The sequence below is a fragment of the Lissotriton vulgaris genome, chromosome 1_1 (assembly GCF_964263255.1).
Source record: "Lissotriton vulgaris chromosome 1_1, aLisVul1.2, whole genome shotgun sequence".
Classification (NCBI taxonomy): Eukaryota; Metazoa; Chordata; class Amphibia; order Caudata; family Salamandridae; genus Lissotriton; species Lissotriton vulgaris.
Window position 1 is genome coordinate 775,819,838 of NC_141685.1, and position 20,155 is coordinate 775,839,992.

Consider the following 20,155-nt stretch of genomic DNA (forward strand, 5'->3'; position numbering starts at 1 on the left):
CCTTCCATTTTTTTTGAGGGCGTGCATAGCTGTGAGGGGAATGTTATGATGCTCAGTAGGGGGGCAGGTTCTGAGGAGAGTTTTTCTTGAATGGCAGAGTGGGGAGGAGTGGAGGTAAGGTGATAAGGGGGTGTAAAGTTTTAGTTCCTCAGGTGCAGTACCCTAAAGATGCTGAGGGTCAGAGTGGCCAGATGAGGGGATGGGTATTAGGAAGGGTACTGCAGGTAGGGAGACCTGCAATTAAGAGGTACATGGTTAGAGATTAACTATTCACTAGTACCACTATTGGAACATATAAACCAGTCAGTTATCACATTCATAAACACAAGCTTTGTTTACCTGAAAAGATGCTAACCTCTACCTCTCCTCTCCCCTTTTCTCAAATCAAGAAGACCTATCTTCATTCTCCATCTATCCTCTTGGACATTCTTTCTCATTGATCACATCTCTGACCCGCATACACCCATGCACCCAAGCTTGCGTGCCACTACCCTGGGAAATTCGCCTCCAGGTACCCAGGCGGATTGGGAATGGGGAGTGTGTAGTGAGAGTGAACTCTGTTGGCAAGTCAGAAGGGGACTGAGTGTCTGTGGGAGTGAGCAGGTGGTCAAATAGAAAGAGGAATGTGTCTTTGGCTTGAATCATGACCATACCGTTGTTGTATAAGGAGATAGAAAGTGATCCATTGAAGTAAGCTGAAGGGGAGGCTTTTAGCTGGCAGCTGTGTGGAATTCTGGAGAAGGTTATTACTTTGAGTTGTGGAAGCTGGCAATACAGGATGAGATGTTGTGGGTGAAGAAAATGAGATCACTTTTGAGCCTCCTGTACTGGCTGCTGTGTTAGTCATCAATGAAAAGGGTGTAAGGAAATTGTTCAAGGGTGTTGTTTTTGAACTTATTTTCAGAGACTTTAGAATGGCTGGATGAGTAAATAATGTTGTAATAGTTGGCTCCAGCTTTTACCCACTTGGTAGACATTTTTGTAAGGTAGTGGGGAGGTGTTAGGGGTGCCGATGCGGGAGGGGAGTTCACCAAGAAGGCAGTGGTAGTCCTTAGAAATAAAAGGAAGCAAAGACACACTATTCAGCCCCAGACAGCCTCTGAGAATGTAAGTTGATGAGTAGTCTATCTCCTGGACATTTGTTATGGAAAACGTGAGTGGCAGAGGCAGGGTGTGAAGGGAGAACCAAAACAATGGAGCAAAGTGTGGGTTATGTATGTATAGTACTAGGTTGAAAATGAGCAATGGCTACCTCTGCACAATGGATGGATGCCTGAAAAAGGATAGTTCCTTCACTAGAGGCACAGTTTTGGGACGAGATGGACTCTACATCTTATCCTCATAAGTATTCCTCCCCCAATCATTCTGAAGGAATTTATATGCCTCTCAAAATCAGATTGTTTGTGTGTCCTGGAATATATATACACCTTGATGGACAATGGGAGGGGGCACACAAAACAGTTCTATTCACTGAATAGCAGGGCAGTGGATATATGCATAATGATCCATTTATTTGTGGAATTAGCCCGGTGACCAGTTGTCCTAAATTGTATCATCAATACTTTCAATATCCCCGAAGCCTGCATGAAGCTGGTAACAATCTTACCAGATATGGAGCTGCATGCGGCTCATTCCCTTGCAGCTGGACACAAGCTGAACATAGTTCTGCTGGATTTTCACCTGAAGCACTTGTCAGGCCAAAGTGCTTTCCTGCTGACAGGACAGAGGCAGAGAGAGGAGGGGGGGGGGGCAGGGCACCTCCCCCACTGTCCCAACCGCAGTCAGGATCCTGTGCCCGGACAGAGCCGAGCAGCATGCATCCCCTCTCTCTGTGTTCTGTGTAGGTATGGCGGTCCCGGGGCAGGAGTGCAGCCAGAGGACACCACGTCCCCACTAAGGCGAAGCCTATGGAACATTCTCTTGCTGGCCACTTCCCTCTGCCAGCTATGGGCTACCCCAGAGGGAGCCCACTGCCATTTTGAATGCATGGTGTGCCAATTTCTACAGTGAATTTCAGCATATCAGTGCTGCCCTGGAGTCCTACGTCCCACTTATCGTTTCTTCCCTTCATCTCTCAACCAGAGAGAGCTGGGTGTCATCCTGGTGATTCCACATCTGTGACTATGCAAAGCTTGCTCAGCGGGAGCTTACAATCCGGGGTGCCATGTTACCTGCTGGTTAGAGGTGAACATTTACTCATACAATGGATAGGAAAGCTGCACTCGGTACTTACAGGGCTATGATTATTCATTGAAGATTGTGTCCTGATCATACAAATGGTCCCTAGTACTTGGGGAAGGCAGACTCCAGTGGGCAGCTGGTGATGTACCATACAGCTGTGGGAAGGCTCAGGGATCAGTGTGACCTCTCTGTGTCCAGCCTTCAACTGCCTCTCTGCTACAGCTACAACCCCGCCGTCTCCAACACTGTTGCTGCTTGCTGTGTTGTATGAATGTAGGGATATGCTTTAGGGGCCAATGCTTTGAGAGAGGGGCACCACACACAAGCACAAGCCCCCAACTGACACACCAGCCAGTGAGTGCAGCACAAGCACCCAGCTACCTCCAAAGTCGCTCTCTGGGCTGCCCTTGTTACTGACTCCCAGAAATCTCACTTTGAGATTGAATTCTACATTGTTGGACCACTGCCCAAACCATGTTCACTACCAAAGGTCAACCAGCAAAATGTATGTGACCATGTGTAATGTATCTGGAGCTCTTGTAAAGCGCTCCAATAACCTTGATTCGGTTCGAGTTTGCGCTATATAAAAATTGCTAAAAAAAAAAGAATATGGTACCTCAATCACAGTCTGAAAAGTGAACGTAGACTAATTAAGAGAAATCAATCTGTACTTGATCCATGCGCCCAGAAAGAAAAAGAAGTGATATCTCGTACATGCTACTGAATTAGAAGGCAGCAAAGAAGAGTGATAATGATGCCAATGAATGGTAAATGGGTGGGTTGAAAGACCATTTTTTAGATACAATCAGTTGCCAAGAGACAGCAGTGCATGCACGCTGCCTGCACACTCAACCTAAAAATTAAGCTTGTTTTTCTAGGACGATTCAGAAACCATACACAGATAATTGCCTAGGCTAGCAAATTAAGTGAATAGCAAAACGAAGTAGGTGTGAACAGTGCAAGAGGTGTATTGAACTGATTGATTGGTCAGGACCTGGAAATTCAAAATTCTTCTTCAAGATACAAGAGTGATAATGTAATGCAGTTGACCTTTTAAGGTAACTTTTAGAATTCCTTCCAGTAAGAGTAGGGTAGGCTGACACACAGGGACTTACATGGCCCGCCTCTCTGGCGAGTTCTCTGCTCCGTTATTACAGCTGCGGCATGTACGGGCCTGATATGCGTTTTTCTTTTTTTGTTCCACTTTTGCTTGAAAAGTCTGTAGTATTGATGTATGGGGAACTTGTAGTAATTGCATGGGGGCGGCATGTAAACACCACAATATTGTTGAAAATGTAATGGGAACGGTATATGTATGCCTGCTGGCACTTATCACATTTTATTTTTTTCAGCTCCCAGTGCACTATTGTAATTGGAACTACAATGCTAAATAAAGTTAAAAAAAATAAACTTTTAGAATTCCTAAAAAAACTGCTCGATCAACTCACTTCACTAGTTTTACATTTCAAAATGCTCCAAAGTGAGGTGATTGGGGAATTTGGTCATAGTTGCAGCAACCCCTCTATTGAACCACAAAGCCCCACATTTCATTACTGACAATACGATTGTGGCTCTACATTTGTCAACATGTTTTGACGTAAATATTTGACAGTAGCGGATCTGCCCATGATGTACATGTAAGCCAGTATTTTTCCCCTTGAAGCTAACACACAATGTAGTGCAATGCCTCATGGAAAACTGCTTCATATTGTTTTTTTTGTCTCTTGTACATTTAGATCCCCCAAGCTGTTCAGGAAGATGTGGAGAAAGCTATTCCAGAGAGGCTGCTTGCCAGTGTGACTACAACTGCCATGTCTTCATGGAATGCTGTCCTGACTACAGGCAAACCTGCACTTTAGGTAGGCACTTAGCTGCTGACTTTTCACTGTCCAACTGCTGCCACTCTTAGAACTACATAGGGAGGCCTGTTCCTGTAAATATTGATCAAGATTTTAGACCACATTTTGATCAGCTGGTTAGAAAAAAAGTAAAGCGAATCCCGGCATAATTAGGAATATAAGTACCTCAGGGAATGGGCATCTGAAACTCCCTGTGTGTGTTACCATTTTTATAAGATACAAAACAGCTCCATCCCTTTAACACTGAGCGAGATTATTATGGAAAATAAGGATTAAGGAAGTTCTAGAAGGCAAAGGAACTTTCTGTAGGATAAAAGGTATGAATATGTCCACATGATACGTGTATCATTCACGCCAGTGGTTCTCTTTTGGACCACTGTAGTTCTGCTTCTGAAGCTCAATAAAGTATTTCAACAATGAACAAGAACTGATAAAGTTGCAAATGCCTCTAAGCAATAGTATATTGGTAGAAATTGGATTGAAAAAATACAATTCAGACAAAAATACAGTGATTAAAAACGCTGTTCATTCCCTTGCTTCTTTGATTTCTGATGGCCGGGCTTGACAGTACAGCTGTTGCCGGACAAATATGCGAGAACCACCAGGAGTGGGGCTGTGGCTTCGCCCACATGTTGTGAGTCAGGAGTACAGGTTTTGATTGGACAGAAGTTATGTACTCAAACAAAAAAGTCCACACAGCTGTGATCATTTTGTTTGTTTGTCCAGCTGCCTGAGCATGAACATTGAGGGACAGACACATGCCAGAGTAATGCTATTAAAGTGTCTTAGATAACTGGATAATTTATGGTGTTTTTTTCTCTGGCAGCAGCACAGATAGAAGGAAGCAGTCATTAATGTACAGGGATGTCTGGTCTAGTTGACTGGGCGTTCATAAGCCAGATATATTGCCATTGCCAGTGTGTGTTTCGTTTCTTACTCTGTCAAGGAGCCCAAAACGAGGGGAGGGAAGAAAAAAGAAACATGTAGGTGTCCCTACCTTATGGAACCCATTCCTATTGGAAACGAGATGCAATTCAAACCTGACTTCCTTACATAAAAAAGCTCAACTCACAGAGGCACAATTCACAAAAGCCTCCGTAGTCGCAGCGGAGGCTTTACCGTCGTGGCAGAGGCTCCGCAGTCGTGGCGAAGTCTCCGTACTTGTGGCGAACTCTCTGCACTCCAGTTTCTCATCTTTGTGAATCAGGCCCACAGTGTTTTTCCTCTGTAGATCATTAGACCTCTGGCAACAGCCAGTTTGTCCAATTTGGCTCCTCCATAGAATCTTGAAAATCTGTTGGTGGATGTGCGTAACTTTTCAAAAATATATAGCTGGGAGGATATCATGAAGTGATAGGTCAGACATCTTAGTCTGGTAAGAGCTTCCAACAACACTGTCCTGTGCAATCATTCTTCCAGGATCATACCATGCGTCTTTTAGGGATTGTCTCTTCTTTCAACTGTTAATACCCTGTGTATGCAGCCGACTCCTGGCTCTTTTACTTGCTATACTTTTGTACCCTTTTTCTCCACAGTACAATTTCCTCTAGTTTTCCAGAAATACTTCCCTTGATTTCTTCCCATGCACTGAACCTAAACCCATCTAAAACTGACGCTCTCTTTTTCCCCTTGGCATCCCCTTTTTCATTCCTTCCTCATGTCAGCTATCTTTGTCCTTCTTCATATCTTTCTTTTCCCCCTTTGCTCATAGTAATGGAAACTTGCTCGACTTTAGTACATTTACACTATTCCCCACTTCTCATGCTTTAAAATGTATAACCCTCACAAAATTGTCTATGTTTCTTACTTTTTGAGCCACAAAAACTCAGATCCTCACTCTTCTTTTGTCTTGCCTGTTCCACCCAACTGATTCTTTTTTGCTGCATATTCTCTTTCCACTCTAAAATCACTTTTTAAGAACTCCCATGTGTCTTCCATTTACATTTTCGTACTCTACTTGACTCTCTCCCCGTGACATTTCTTCATGAGCTACCCTTCTCTTTCTATTGTCAATTCTGCTTCCTATGCGTTGTCTCCATATATTTCAGCTCTAAATTCCTTCCCACTCCCTGTGCTCTGCTTTGCAGTTTAGATTGGTATCCCATCCTCCTTGTTCCCCCTTTTAATATAAATAGTATGCCATTCCTGTGCCTTAATGTGGATCCCCTTCCCTATATATGAACGCTTTTCCTCCTCCTTGCTCATTTTCCAAGTCTTATTGAAATCCCATATTGTTCATAAAGATGCTGACTACCCCTGTTTGTGCAACTTTATCATGTTCATTGATTTGCAGCACTTTACAATGTTTGTCATTGTTCTCTGTTCAGCGCCTAGCTGTCCCAGTTTTATAATGAAATTAAAATGAAATGTCATGAATGAAACGTATTACATGAAATTAATAAAAGTAACTCAGTCACTTCCATTGTTCAATGCATGGGTGCATGTCATACAGCTCTAGCAGTAATGTGTTATTGTTCTTATTAAGGTTATAAGCTTCAACTGAGATTGAGGTCGCAAAGGTCAGTAGAAGAACCAACAGTTTCAGAGTTCATATAGCATACGCCATATTAGAGGAAACTAGCGATGAGGGACGGAAACAGGAAAAGCTCTGGTAATCCCATGTAAAGTAGGACACATGTGTGTATGATATCCCTCAGAGAACTCACAAGGTGGTTCTCTAAATGAAAAACAAAATGGTGCAAGTGCCACTGCCTGAACTCTCTATGACAAAAAGGACTGAAATTGGTTGATTGCCAGGCATCCCACCCCACAATCCTGTAATCTGGAGTGGAGATCTATATGAAAGGTCACTGAGAGATCCAGCTGTGAGTGTTGTATGTCAGAATAATGATAACAAAAATATATGACTTAAATATTGTGCTCCATGGGGTGCAGAAGCTCCGTTAGCAACTCCAATGAGGTGATATTCTTCTAAATGATGGTTGGCTCTATGGGCTGATTCTCCTAAATATGGACCTTCAGTATTGTCCTTTCAACAATGAGGTTCTTCTAGAACACTTTTCCAACATCAGTTGTCATTGGAATTAATTTCTTACCATCAAGTGTCCGAATGATTCCTCTTACTTTATAAAGTGAGCCTTCAAAACAGTTCTTCCTACTTCTGATGACTTCAAGATTACTCTTCCAGGGTCGTTGGTTTTCATAAATGCACAATCCATTGATGGACCTAAAGATTTCTTTTCCTTTAACCAGTGCCTTTAGTTCCAACAGCAAAGGCAGTATTGCTCTAATGACACCGAGGGGTATATTTACAAGCCCCTATTGCCACCACAAGGTCACTTTTTTGGACCTTGTGGTGGCGATAGGGGCTTCACCTTATTTGCAAGGCAATGAAAATGCCATTACTGATTGTTCTTTCTAAAAATGTTGTACCACGGCGCATGACAACTTATCACTGACAGCCGGAACTATTCAATAGTTTTTATTTTAAATACTTTTTCTTTATCACTATTATCTTTTTTAAAAGAGTCACATTTCAACAATTATGTACACAACCATATTTCTTAAAGAAACGTACAAATAAACAAAAGCCCAACAATCTGGACTTGTCTCATCAATCTCATTCGCACCAATTCAATCACCCACAAGCTTCCTATCATACTGGTATCATACCACACATACACACAACTCAAACAACCACCATTCAATGTGAAGCTGCTTGAGGAAAGAGACATGGGAGAAGAAGTTTGGCAATAATTTGCCAGGAATTCAGATTCCGACTAATGATGAACCCAAGGAGCGACTTGGACTCCACCGATTCACACCCTGAGACGAAGTGGGATTTAAAGCAATAATACGAGTGCTTTCCAAGTTAATGAGGGGATTAGAGACAAATCACCTCTTCCACCACACTCTAGATTTTGAAACATTGCCATCTATCAACCATGCAAGTCTTCATCTTTGAGACACTAACCAGTTATGTTCTATAAAAATAAACCTGCATCAGTTTTTCATTGGAGACTTGAAGAACTCGAGTCATAAAGAAATTTACTGTTTGGTCCTGAGGAGAACCCCACATTGAAGAGGGTTCCAAACACATTGACCGGGGTTGTTTATTCCCAAACAAACATTTTTTCTAATGTCACTGTTGTGCATTTTTGTAAAGTTGTCATTGTTCAAATCTGAACGTTTTGCAATTTTGGTTTACGCACAAAGACTAGTAGTCTAAAATTGTATGTTGTTTGGTGTGCTCCCTTGGTCTTAGAAAGTGATAAAGGTGGTAGGAGACCAAGGGTGGTTTATAAGTTGTGTGTATGTGTGGTATGATACCCGTGTGGTAGGAAGCTTGTGGGTGATTGAATTGGTGCAAATGAGATTGATGAGACAAGTCCAGATTGTTGAGCTTTTGTTTATTTGTACGTTTCTTTAAGAAACGTGGTTGTGTACATAATTGTTGAAATGTGACTCTTTTAAAAAAGATAATAGTGAAAAAGAAAAAGTATTTAAAATAAAAACTATTGAATAGTTTCAGCTGTCAGTGATAAGTTGTCATGCGCTGTGGTACAACCTTTTTAGAAAGAACAATCAGTACTGGCATTTTCATTGTTTTGCTGTTGAATGGGCTCAGCCTTACTGATTAGAGCCAAACCGATTGGTGTTTTGCTGTTATTTGCACGACAGCATTAAGCCACTTAAAGTGGCTGAACCCTGCCTTGTAAATAAAGCATCCTTTCACACTATACTTAGCGTGAAAGAGGTGGGCAATGGGTGTTGTGGTGAGCATTTGCCGCAACCGCCATTGATTTTGATGCTGCCCATATTTACAAGGGTGGTCTTAAACAGGGGCATCGAGGAGACATGTTTAATTTATCCTTGTTTTTGCTGTTTCTATGTGTGCTTCATTGTGCAGTAAACATGGAAACAGCAAAACGCCATTGATTGTTTATGTTCAGGAAGTTGACCCTTCCTGAACATAAACAATACATTTTAAAAATTCTGTTTTGCAACTTCTATATGTGCTGCATTAAGCAGCACACTTAGAAGTTTCAAAATGCCATTCCAGATTATTTATGTGCAGGAAGGGACACCTTTCTGCACATAAACAATCTTCCCCTACATCGCAGGCACCCTTGCACTATGGTGCAAGGGTGTCTGCATTGGCGCTAGTCAGCTAAAAGTAGCGCCACCGCAGGGGGAAACGCAGAGCTGCGCCATATCCTTGTAAATACGTGCAGCCCTGTGTTTTGGAAGTGGCGGAGCGCAGCATTAAGCCAAGGTGGCTAATGACACGCTCCGCCACTTCCTCGTACATATGTCCCCAAAGGTCTTGAGAACTACTTTTCCATTATCAAGGCCTTCGTCAACACTCCTACATTGCGGACCATCAGATATTTTCCTGAACTGAGGAAATTGAGCCTTCACGGCCTTCTTCCAAGGGTCTTCGAGGTCAATTCCTCATACATGGAAGGCCTATGAATTTCTTGCCCTACAGTCAATTTCTTACATCAACAGCCTTCAAGAGTTTTCTTCATTGATGCCTTTCAAAGTTGAAGCGGGAGCCAATAGTTGAAGAGTTCCTTGGTTTGCAGGATAGTAAGTGATGTCCAAATGCAACTCCCATCTTTTAGTGCACAGCAAGTGGACAAACACATCCAGTCATGGCCATCTGCTTCAACATGGAAGTTCCCAGTAAATGGTGTACTATTTTACGGCTAGTTGAAGTTGTACAGTCACTTTTCATTTGGAATGAGAGAACAGAAGAGTTTCCTTACCTTCCCAGGAGTTTATGCTGATATAAGGCTAGTATTCCCCTTTCTGGGTGATGTCAGTCTGCTGCATATTAATGGATTTAGATATGAATTCCAAATTTATGCTAACCGTTGTCATTTCTTTATCACCCATCTGTTCCAACACAATCTTCTTTTTTCTCCCATAGACGGCTCCTGTAAAGGGCGATGCCATGAAAATTTCGAGAGAGGTCGAGACTGTGATTGTGACGACAGCTGTGTGAAGTTTGATAAGTGCTGTCCGGATTATAAGGCAAACTGCGTTGGTAAGTGCCATGGTCTAAGTATCATGATCTATGTTTCTGTCCAGATCTCCCCAGCAGTTTATTATATTTTTCATTACCTCTTACGATTATACAGACTATACATGGTTTGTCTCATTATATACAGTACACAGTACTACCAGCAATACGTTTCTAGTGTAGACGTATGGCTTTCAAGGAGAAGACACCAAACACCAACATAAAATTAATTTGTGTTATCATTGGCATTTCTCTGTATCTGACATTGTATGTTGATTTACCTCACTATCAAGTCATCAATATATGCATTCAAATACAAACTGCTGGGTGGCCTTTATGCAGAACAACACTACAGAAAATCTATAAAGCAAACCCCCCCAGTGAAATTCGTTGACCCTAGATAATCGTTAAACACACCCTGAAACATCTTAAATGTATACAATTGAAAAATAAAAAAGGGCTTCTCTTTGGAGCGAGAGAAGCAACAAAAGAGGCAGCATGTGCAAATGGATGGTAGTGTTCTGTTCCTGTGGTAATTTCTCCCCTATTGCCCCTGCGGGTGAGTTGAATAAAAGATGTTGCACATAACTTGCACCACTGGTCTATTCATAACATTGTCTTTAATACATGTTGATGGAATTGGTTCACTGTTTTTTGAGGCGAGACAAGAGTGATTCATGAGAAATAGTGACACTCTGCTGGGGTGGCCTACCACTGGAGGACCTGTAGTGTTCGTGGTTTACCCTAGGTGAGGCCCCTTTAGGCAGGAGCAGGCTAGATGAGCACAAAGTGAGAATTCCGGATGAATAGTTCCATGAAAGTAGTTATTTCCTGCTCAATTTAAAGTGCATTGGTTGATGTATTTCTTGCAAGAGCGCAGGGATACATGCTCGCTGCTGCAGTTTATTGTTAGTTTGAGCCAATGAGACTGGTCAGCCCCATCTAGATTCCCATCAATAGTACAAGTGCCCCCTTCATGAGCTCTCCTGCCCCAATTCTCAGAAATATATAGCCCATGTATGTTCCCAGACAACACACTATGTGTTGCCTCATAGTCTTCAATTCTTCTTATCCCCCGGTAAGGACAATGGGCAGCATCATTTATTAGATTGTATCATTACAAGCAAGAACAGTTGTATACAAATCAGTTTCACACTTTCTATCCAGGGGGTTATCCAGACTAAACTACTCAATCATGTCCTACTGAACGACAGCACTAGCAACCCAAGACTAGTTTGGTTCTAGTTGAGCCTTATCAGTGAGGTGCAGCTTGAATAATGTGGCTCAGCAAACAGATTTGTGTACACACTTGCACCATGATTTAGAAGGAAGTGAAGTACTTCAAATTGGTGCGAATTAGTGCCTTCAAACTGTCATATGATGGTACTCTTGCATAATGCACATCACACACTTGTTTTTTGGTGCTCGAAGAATGTGTTATCATGACTTTACATGTGCTGCTTTAGGCTGAAAATATAGCAACATTTGTTGACATATCTAAAGTAAAGAACTGAACATTACACAAAAATGACACAAAACATAACATAGCACATCATGTCAAAACAGAATAAAACACAAGCGTTTTTGGAGCAAGCACTGCCTTAACTTACCACCAAGTTAGGAATTAACACCAGTAAAAAATGTTTAGTGAACGGGTACCTGGTAAATGTTTTAATATGCTTCCTATTTTGCACCAAGCAAAACAGCAAGCAAGTCTAAACTACCCTGGAGGGTTTTACTGCAAGACTTATCCTTAAACCTGGGGGGACACAATTCATTTTAAAGAACAGTTCAGTGGCAGCTGCCTCTGTACAGGGGTGGTAGTGTGAGGGTATGGGTTACAAAATAAATACATAAAGTGTTACTTACCTTTTCTTTCACCGTTGCACCATTGCACGTCTCTCTTCTGTCCTCTTCCTCATGATCTGCTAGAAGCACCGGAAGCACTCAGGATTCCGGACTCTCCCAGCCAATTACGACGCTGCAGGAGCAGCATTGTGATTGGTCTGAGTGCCCTCTTTGGACGCTCAGGCAGTCCCTGGGAGGCTGGGCATGTTCTGCATGGGGCTGTGCAGCAGAGCTCAATAAAGAACATGGCAAGTTCACATGACAGTTTGGCTGGCCCTAGAGAGCCGGCCAAACAGTCATGTGTACTTAGAGGCATGCAAACCACTCCTCACTCTGCTTGGCATCACAGAGCCCAGCCCTGCCCCGACCTGGCTTCGAGCTCCGCATAGAAAAATAAAATTATAATAACATTATGTTCTTATCACTTTATTTTTCTTTTGTGCACTGCTGAATCAGCGCAGGAACTGCTTTCCTAATATATGGGCTAAAAATCTAAATATAATTTCTAGGTAGGTCTAATAAAAAACACTCATGAAATATTCTAATGCTTGAATGTTTACATTATATCAGAAACAAATCATGCATGTGCAGATAAAAAGATTGCAAGCCACTCCATCTTGCCTGTATTAAGGGCCTGATGGACTGGGAATATATCAGCTCCTGAAATGTTACTCACTTTAGGCTATTGGGTGATGAAATCTTGTGTCCTTATGGCAAATGACGAAGAATAAAATCTCAATCTGCCCTGCTGGAAGGAACATTGAGGGACTTTTTGCACACTTGGCAAAAACCGATTTTGTCTGCTGGGGATGTTCCTAGTACACTATAATCCTGGCTTTTTTGTGGGTGAAATGACGCATCATTTAGTGGTGTTATATGACGCATGCTTTTTTGTGGTCTGGCTACAGACAACTAGGGATGTCTGTCAGGAGACATCATGGTATACCGTGCTCCACAGAGCCAATCCTTGCACAGGATTAGACGGCGTTCATGTCAGTCTCAGTTGTCCTACTCCTATTTGCTGCTTTCCTCGCTTTCTGTGCATGACTCACTCACAGAAGCGTTCTGGTTTTGCCGTTGGTAGATTTGTCAATGCTTGTGCTCCAAACACAGTATTGAAAGCAGAGACACATTTGAAATGAAACTAGTTTGCTCTCGTTCAGTGGCACTTGGCAGTCACTTGTACAAATGCAGTAGAAGTGTGAACTGAAGACCTAGCTTTTCGAGTGGTCCCACTAGGTCCTAGGTTGGGCTAGACTCACACCTGCTCAGCACAAGGATACCCTCTGGGTGATAGTGCGCTCTACAATTCTGGGTTGCATAACAACATTTATGACATCAATTTTGACAGACTCCTATAAACAATCATTGGTAATTCTAAGTGACTTTGCTTGTACGTATCGATTGGCATTGCCAATGCTTGTTACCTTATGGTGGTGCCAGCCCTGCCTGGCTGAATGTGAACACATGACTTGCATGTTGCACACACTTTTTTGTAGTGTCGGCTAGACTTACTGGGCTCTCGTGCCTTAATGAAAGACTTCTGGCTAATGAAAGACGACTAGCCCGGTTTACACTTCAGTGGTTATGGGAAATGAGGTTTATCAACACGATGGCCCAGAGGATTAAAACAGCATCTGCAAAGATGTGTGTAGCCTGATGGATCAACTGTTAAAAAAAGAGGGTACCTGGCTTAGTGAAAACATTTTTAATTTATGATCAATGAAGAAATATTAAAATGTGAAAGTTTATATTTAAAAATATATTAATGTTGGCTAAGAAGTGTCTGCCTGTTTTTTCCTGCGTTCTTTGCACTTCTAAACATACCCCTGCACCCCTGCTTAAAATAAATGTAAGTGTTGTAATACGTGTGGGACCGAGCCTGAAACACCTATCTTTGCAAGAAGTGTAGAAGGTGGAAGTTTCTTCATATGGAAAAATGTTCTGTATGTGAAGTAAAAAGCAAAAGAGAAAACTAAGAGGCATATTTAGAAAGAATTGGCGTAGGACAGAACCGCAATACATCTTCCTGCGCTGCCCTACGGCAATTTGAAAGGGCAGGAATTCACTGTATTTACAAGATAATGTGCATTCCTGTCCTTTCTGCCTGAGCCGGCGCACAATTTGAAGGTGAGCATCAACGCAGGCACTCTGATACCATGGTGCAAGGGTGTCTGTGTTGTTGGCAGGAATGTTTTTGTGCAGGAAGGGTAACCTTCCTGCACAAACACAGTTATGGGAAGTGTTTTCCTCGTTCCATGTGGCTTCACAATGCAGCACATGTGGAAAGAAGAAAAAACGAGGAGAGATGTAAACATGCAGGGTGACTTTATGCAGCCTTGTAGATATGGCTAAGCCCTATGTGCCACCAGAACATCACAAAGTGACACTCCAGTGGCACACAGGATTTGAAAATAAGCCCCTTACTGTGCTGCTGCATATGTAGGCTAAACTTGTACAGACTGCTCATATTATAACACTTCATAGGTGTAGGGTATAGCCACAACAGTCATACTCCAGGGAAAATATAAATTTTATAGGTGTCACTGGAGTGTAGTTGATAGCTTTGTAAAACTTAAAATGGTGGAAAACTATGGAAATCATTTGCAAATTTCTACGTCTACGCGGATTTACTTATTTTCCGTAAATCCCATGTCTTGGACTCAATTCACAAAATCTATTCCACAACTGCATTGGGCTTAGATGTTAAATGGTTGTGTTAGAAGAGGAAATTCACATTTGTTATTACATAACATAAATTTAAAATCACTGTAGAATTTACAGACACGTAAATATTACACCACAATTGTGCACATTTTGTGTTAGCTGATCTGCTCAGAGGACCAAAGAGTGAGCTATCCAAAACTGAGATTTTGTGAGAACCCTTGTAAAATGTATTCTCACTCTAAGGTCCCGATTAGGAGATTGACTGTGCGGCGGCGGGACTGTCCCGTGTGAGAACCGCCCGCAGTATTATGACTTTTTTTGTCATATGCAGGCGATTCTTTGGCGTTCCCACAGTGGTGCCTATAAAATACAACCGGAACGTCATAGGAAGTTACAGCACGGCATGGACTGTGAAGTTTATGCCCTGCTGGAACTGGGGGTTCATGCACACAGAGGGGCACATTTTGCGCCCCTCTGTGTGTATCCACATGGAGTGAGGCACAAGAGGGCCCTGCAGGGCCCCCTTTTTTCCTCACCACCACTGTTTTCATGGCAGAAAGACCTCCATGAAATCAGTGGTGGTGAGGAAAGTCATAATATGCTTGTCGGGACCGCCGCAGTACCGCTAAGCATATTGATGCCTCTTAACCACCTAGCCACCACCAGGGAACGGCCGGTGCCTTGCAGAGTCGGTGCTCCCAGGGCAGCTCGAACAGCAAGGTCGTGTGTAACACAAAATGCACAATAGAATTCCACAACCTTTCCTGGGAATGTACCACCATTGGATATCCTAGGTGGCATTACGGAATCCTTTGAGGCTGGACATTTACTCCAAACCCAGGAGGAATCCCACAGTAGTAAATTTCAGACACAATTTCTGTTATCTGATGGATGATAAATCATACATGATTTTACAAAATAAAAAATAGCTTCTTGTGATATGCTGATCACATTGGAAGGGGAGTTTTTGAAACTTTTATGGAGTAATTCAATTCAATTGAAACGTTATTGTATCAGCTTATAAGTGAAAGCCATACCATAAACAACAAGAATTCAAATTACAATTTTTACATACAATGAAATATAAAAGTTGCTACAATATCGTTTGAAGGGAGAAAATGATTGATAGTGTAGATAAATCCCCCCAAAACTTCTTAGTATTAAAATAAGAAGATATTATTCACCATAGATGTTAATTAATAAAATATCAAATACTTATACCTTGTGCTTAAAAATAACCTTTTCATTTGTGTCATACAAACTGCAATTACACAGCATTCATAAATTAGGACGTTGTCAGGACTCAAATGTATCTTCTAAGAGAATAATAAACCAGCCTAAAACAATCCGACATAAAATAGCGACTCCTAAGAAAATGAAAAGTACATGTGCTGTTGTTAAAAAGGGATCAAACAATATGTAGGCATCAGGGGCGGTTGGTGACATTTGAAAGTGGTGAGGCGTAAATACTGCACTGTGGCTTGTGAGCGTAGCGAGCAAGCCCGAACCACCAAGCAAATTTGAGAAAGAGGTTGCTTGCGAACACATCTCGGAGAGTAGCCAGATAAGTCCATTTGCACTTGCACAGATTCCTCACTCTCCCTGCATTCACATAGGCACACTACCCACCCTGCACTCATAGACCCATTACTCACCCTTCCCTGACACCTCACTAAGCCTGCATTCATTCACCCATCCACATGATTCACCCTGGACTCACACAGACACACTGCTCAACCTGCACTCACACAGACATCACTTACCCTTTGCTGCACTGCACTCAAAGATGCACACTGTTTCGCTCTCCCTACACTCACAAAAGTAGACTGCTCACCCTGCACTCAGAAGGGCACACCACTCATCCAGTGTATTCAAACCACTCAACTCAACCCTCACTCATGTGGGCATACAGCTCATCCAGGGTACTCATACAGCCGCACAACATAACCGACTAATTTATAATACAGCAAACCCCTGGCATTTACATGTGCTTTTCACTTCCACCCGCTTAGCTGGTCGCAGATCCCTCAGTGAGCTGAAATAACTGTTGCTTTGTTTCATGTCATTTCAAGATGGGCCAATGAGGTGAGCGCTAGCCTTCACTGACACCTCTTGTGAAAGTGAGCATCTGCTGCAGGACATAGCGAATTAGAACTAGCGCTGAAAAACCTTTTTAGGACATCCATGCGCTTTATAAATCACGTATAATAGAGAAGTGCCAAGGTAGCACAGTGAGCTGAATGACACTTGCAGCTGTCTACAGGGCACAAGTTAAGAACCTGGCAATGAAGCGCTATAATTATTATTACAAAGCGCAGAAACGAGCATTGCAAGAATGCAGAAAAGAGGTGGCAAATGAATGTTATTTTTCACTTCCAACACTTTGAAATAATAAGCAGTACACCCGTGGCTGGGCGGGTCAACCAGCTGTTTACTGGCAGTAAAGTGCACAGCCACGTGCAGGATGTGAAGCAAGTGAGCACGAGGCCTGGCTGGCAGAACTGGGTCTGCCTCGGTCGCCGAAAACTGAAAATGAGCCACAGGGATTGTTAAGAGAGCAATGATGTAAAGCCTGAACAGAGATCCCCAAAAAGCAAAAGTGTGGAATGAACAAGCATATGCAGAGCTCGGATGCACGGAGTTCAATGACCCCAGCAATGACGACTTTTCCATTGGTGGCGCCCTGGCCGACAGTCTGGATTGGCACCCCTGCCCTCACCCGCAATGACCTCCTCCACGGATTCTGTAGCACCCTTCAGTGGTGCCGTCAACTCTCCTTAGCCCCCTCTCTCACATGTATTAGTTTAACCTAAGTTTAAGTGCGTGGAAGCTCTTTCAGCCTCAAACTGAAATCAGTGGTTGAAAGGAAAGCACTTTAAGGGGAAATGACTAGTCTACATATGATGCTCGCTCTTTTCAATTTATTTGAACTTTGACTCTTTTGCATATGGCACTTCTAATACAAAGCAGGACCGGTGCTGAGAGACGTCATCAATTTAGAACTTCATTTCAGGGCCTGCTTGCCGCCTTCCCGTGCTGGGTCGCTTTGCCTGCGGAAAACAGACGTGCCTCCCACAAATCTCAGCACCTTTGCCAGCCGCAGTAGTCCTTTAAAAGTGCTAATCGCTTGAACCGAGCCAACACAAAGCATATGCTCTCCTTTGTTCCATTGGCAGTGGCACTGGAAGGTATTTTTTAATTGAAAGCACAGCAGACATCTTGAATCGAACATTCTTCCCCGGAGTCACCCTTTATAAAACACTCGCGCGTACATTTTGCTTCAAAATCCAGGAGGAAAAAAGCTGAAATGTGACCTGTATTCAAACAAGCATTACGTTTGGCAACTATTAATTAATAATAAATACACTGTTATTCTTAAAGAGTGAATTCACATGTTGTTTGCACTTGATAGACACCGTGATGTCTTATTTTTGGACACTCACAAAGAGAACAAACATGGTCTGCGACTACTTTAGGGCTGAAAAAGGAATTCAGAGTACACGAGTGACGTACGTGGAACAGATAGTGCTACTCATCGTAACTTACAGTGGCCGAGCGCTTTAAATCACGCACATATACAGAGGCAATGAAATCAATGCAAATATGTAAATCATTGTATAGGAAGTGTTACTTAGGCCAATAAGGACTCCAGGGTGTACAGTACGAGTCACATGTCGTCCATATGGATGTTAAGAGTGCAGTCACGGCCGGCATGACGGGCGGGTGGGGGGATGGAAATGGGGTTGTCTCGGGATGGTGGGAGGGTTTTTGTTTAATTAAAAATATATGTACAATAATATCAAACTTAACTTAAAGTCACAGTACACACACAACAGCAAGCGTGATGGTGAGGCAGAGGCGGGAGTCGACTCAGTCTGCTGCCTGCACACGACGGCATGAGCCCCTAAAGAGTGCGACGTCACCTACTGTACACACCAGCGGCGCGCGCGTCCTGAAACGGCCAATCTCTGCATGGCTTCACATGAAGTGACACAGTGATTGGCCATATAAGTGCGGCTGAGGCAGTGTGCCACCACCCACGCGCGGCATCCAATAATGGATTGCCTGCCCTTCTGCGCAGTGGACCAGCCAATCCTGGCACTGCATGCAGTGCCAGGATTGGCTAGGGGGCACACTGACTACTCGCCCTTTGGAACCCCGGGGGCTGCGGGCCGGCTGCTGTAAGAAGCAGCACCCCCTTGGTCCCTCTCTACTAGTAAGGGGAACTTCACTGAGGTAGTGCGCATGCACGGGCTAGTTACAGCCCAAACATTCACATGCACAGTAGTACTGCTGCAGATAAGTGACTGTCACTCAAGCTGCAGCAGCCCAGCCCAGCCCCAACCCCTGCGCACCTCGAATGAAGTCGGGTGTGTCCCGATTCCCAGCGGGTAGCGCTGTGGCGCTTATAATATTCAGGATTGCAATGCCAATGCAAAAAATATTTTTAGTGTGCTCTTCTTGACGGCAGCTGTGCGTCCATGTGACTTAGTGGGGCTACGCCCCTATGCCCCAATGGACGCACCGCGCCTGCTAGGCATATGCAATACTATGGTCTCCACTGTAAACTAAATATCCATAAGGTGCATGTGCTATTTCTAAAATAGTCCAACTACCCTGATGATCATGTAGTAGTAGACAAAATAGGTTCTGCAAAGTACCCGTGCAGGGGACTCATAAAGTGCAGAAATGCCGAAATGAAGATGTGATAGCTTCTAATCACATGCCGTTGGCACTACATCTGGCTGATATTAACTGTTTGGTGGCCTTAAGGCTGTGTAAATATAAGCAGAGACTTGGTTGATAATTTGGTCAGAATTTGTATGCATGCACAAAGTCATGGCTTCCTTACAGAGTCTAATATTGTGGCTGATAAAGAGGGGATGAAGAGAATATCGTCTGACCTTGAGTGTGAGGTGGCATAGTAACATAAAATGCAATACAGATTCTTGCTCCCCTCACTCACCCTCAACTCGCAACTGCAGGTCGCTGAAGTAGTCCCTCCTTTGGACCAATAGTAATGGCAAAGTTCCTATTCTAAAGTTAATATAGAGAGATTTTTTTTTCTGGGTTGGAGTTATCCATACTGGATAAGGTTTAAGAACGTGGATGTGGGCTGCTAATTTCCTGACAATGATAGTCTATACAACATATACATTTTGAATGCTCTGAGAATGCGCAGCCACCATTTAGTAGTCTTGTGACCCGAAGATCACAGGTTTGAAACACAGTAGGTTAGCTCAACCTTTTATCTTTCTAAAGTTGATATCTTGGTTACCATCGAGCTGGTTGATACTTGCACCAGTCGTGGCTGCTGCAAATGTACAGTAGTGGATGGAGGGGCAGCAGCGGTAAGCATGAGCGAATTTTGCGGATCTCGCGTTCGCGAATTTTGCGGATTTGCGGATTCGCAATCCGCAAAATCCGCGAATTCCCGCGAATTTGCGGATTTTTTTTTTTGTGTTCGCCCGTGTTTCTGCCAGTTCGCGAGGGTTTTGTACACTTTCGCAAATTGCGAACTTACCTGTCGGGTCGCAAGTTTCGCGAACTTGTTGTTTCTACGTGTCCAGCCTGTTTGGGACACTCTTCTTCATCACTGCCACTCTCTGTC

General features: G+C 43.1%; 1 protein-coding gene across 1 annotated transcript in view; it reads left to right on the forward strand.

The window, feature by feature from the left end:
• The window catches only part of PRG4 (proteoglycan 4), a 486,064-nt gene that overhangs the window by 33,505 nt on the left and 432,404 nt on the right, over positions 1-20,155 (forward strand). Inside the window, exons 3-4 of the mRNA XM_086956081.1 lie at positions 3,918-4,040; positions 9,937-10,053. Of these exons, the coding sequence (XP_086812207.1) occupies positions 3,918-4,040; positions 9,937-10,053 (240 nt within the window). The remainder of the gene's footprint in view (positions 1-3,917; positions 4,041-9,936; positions 10,054-20,155) is intronic.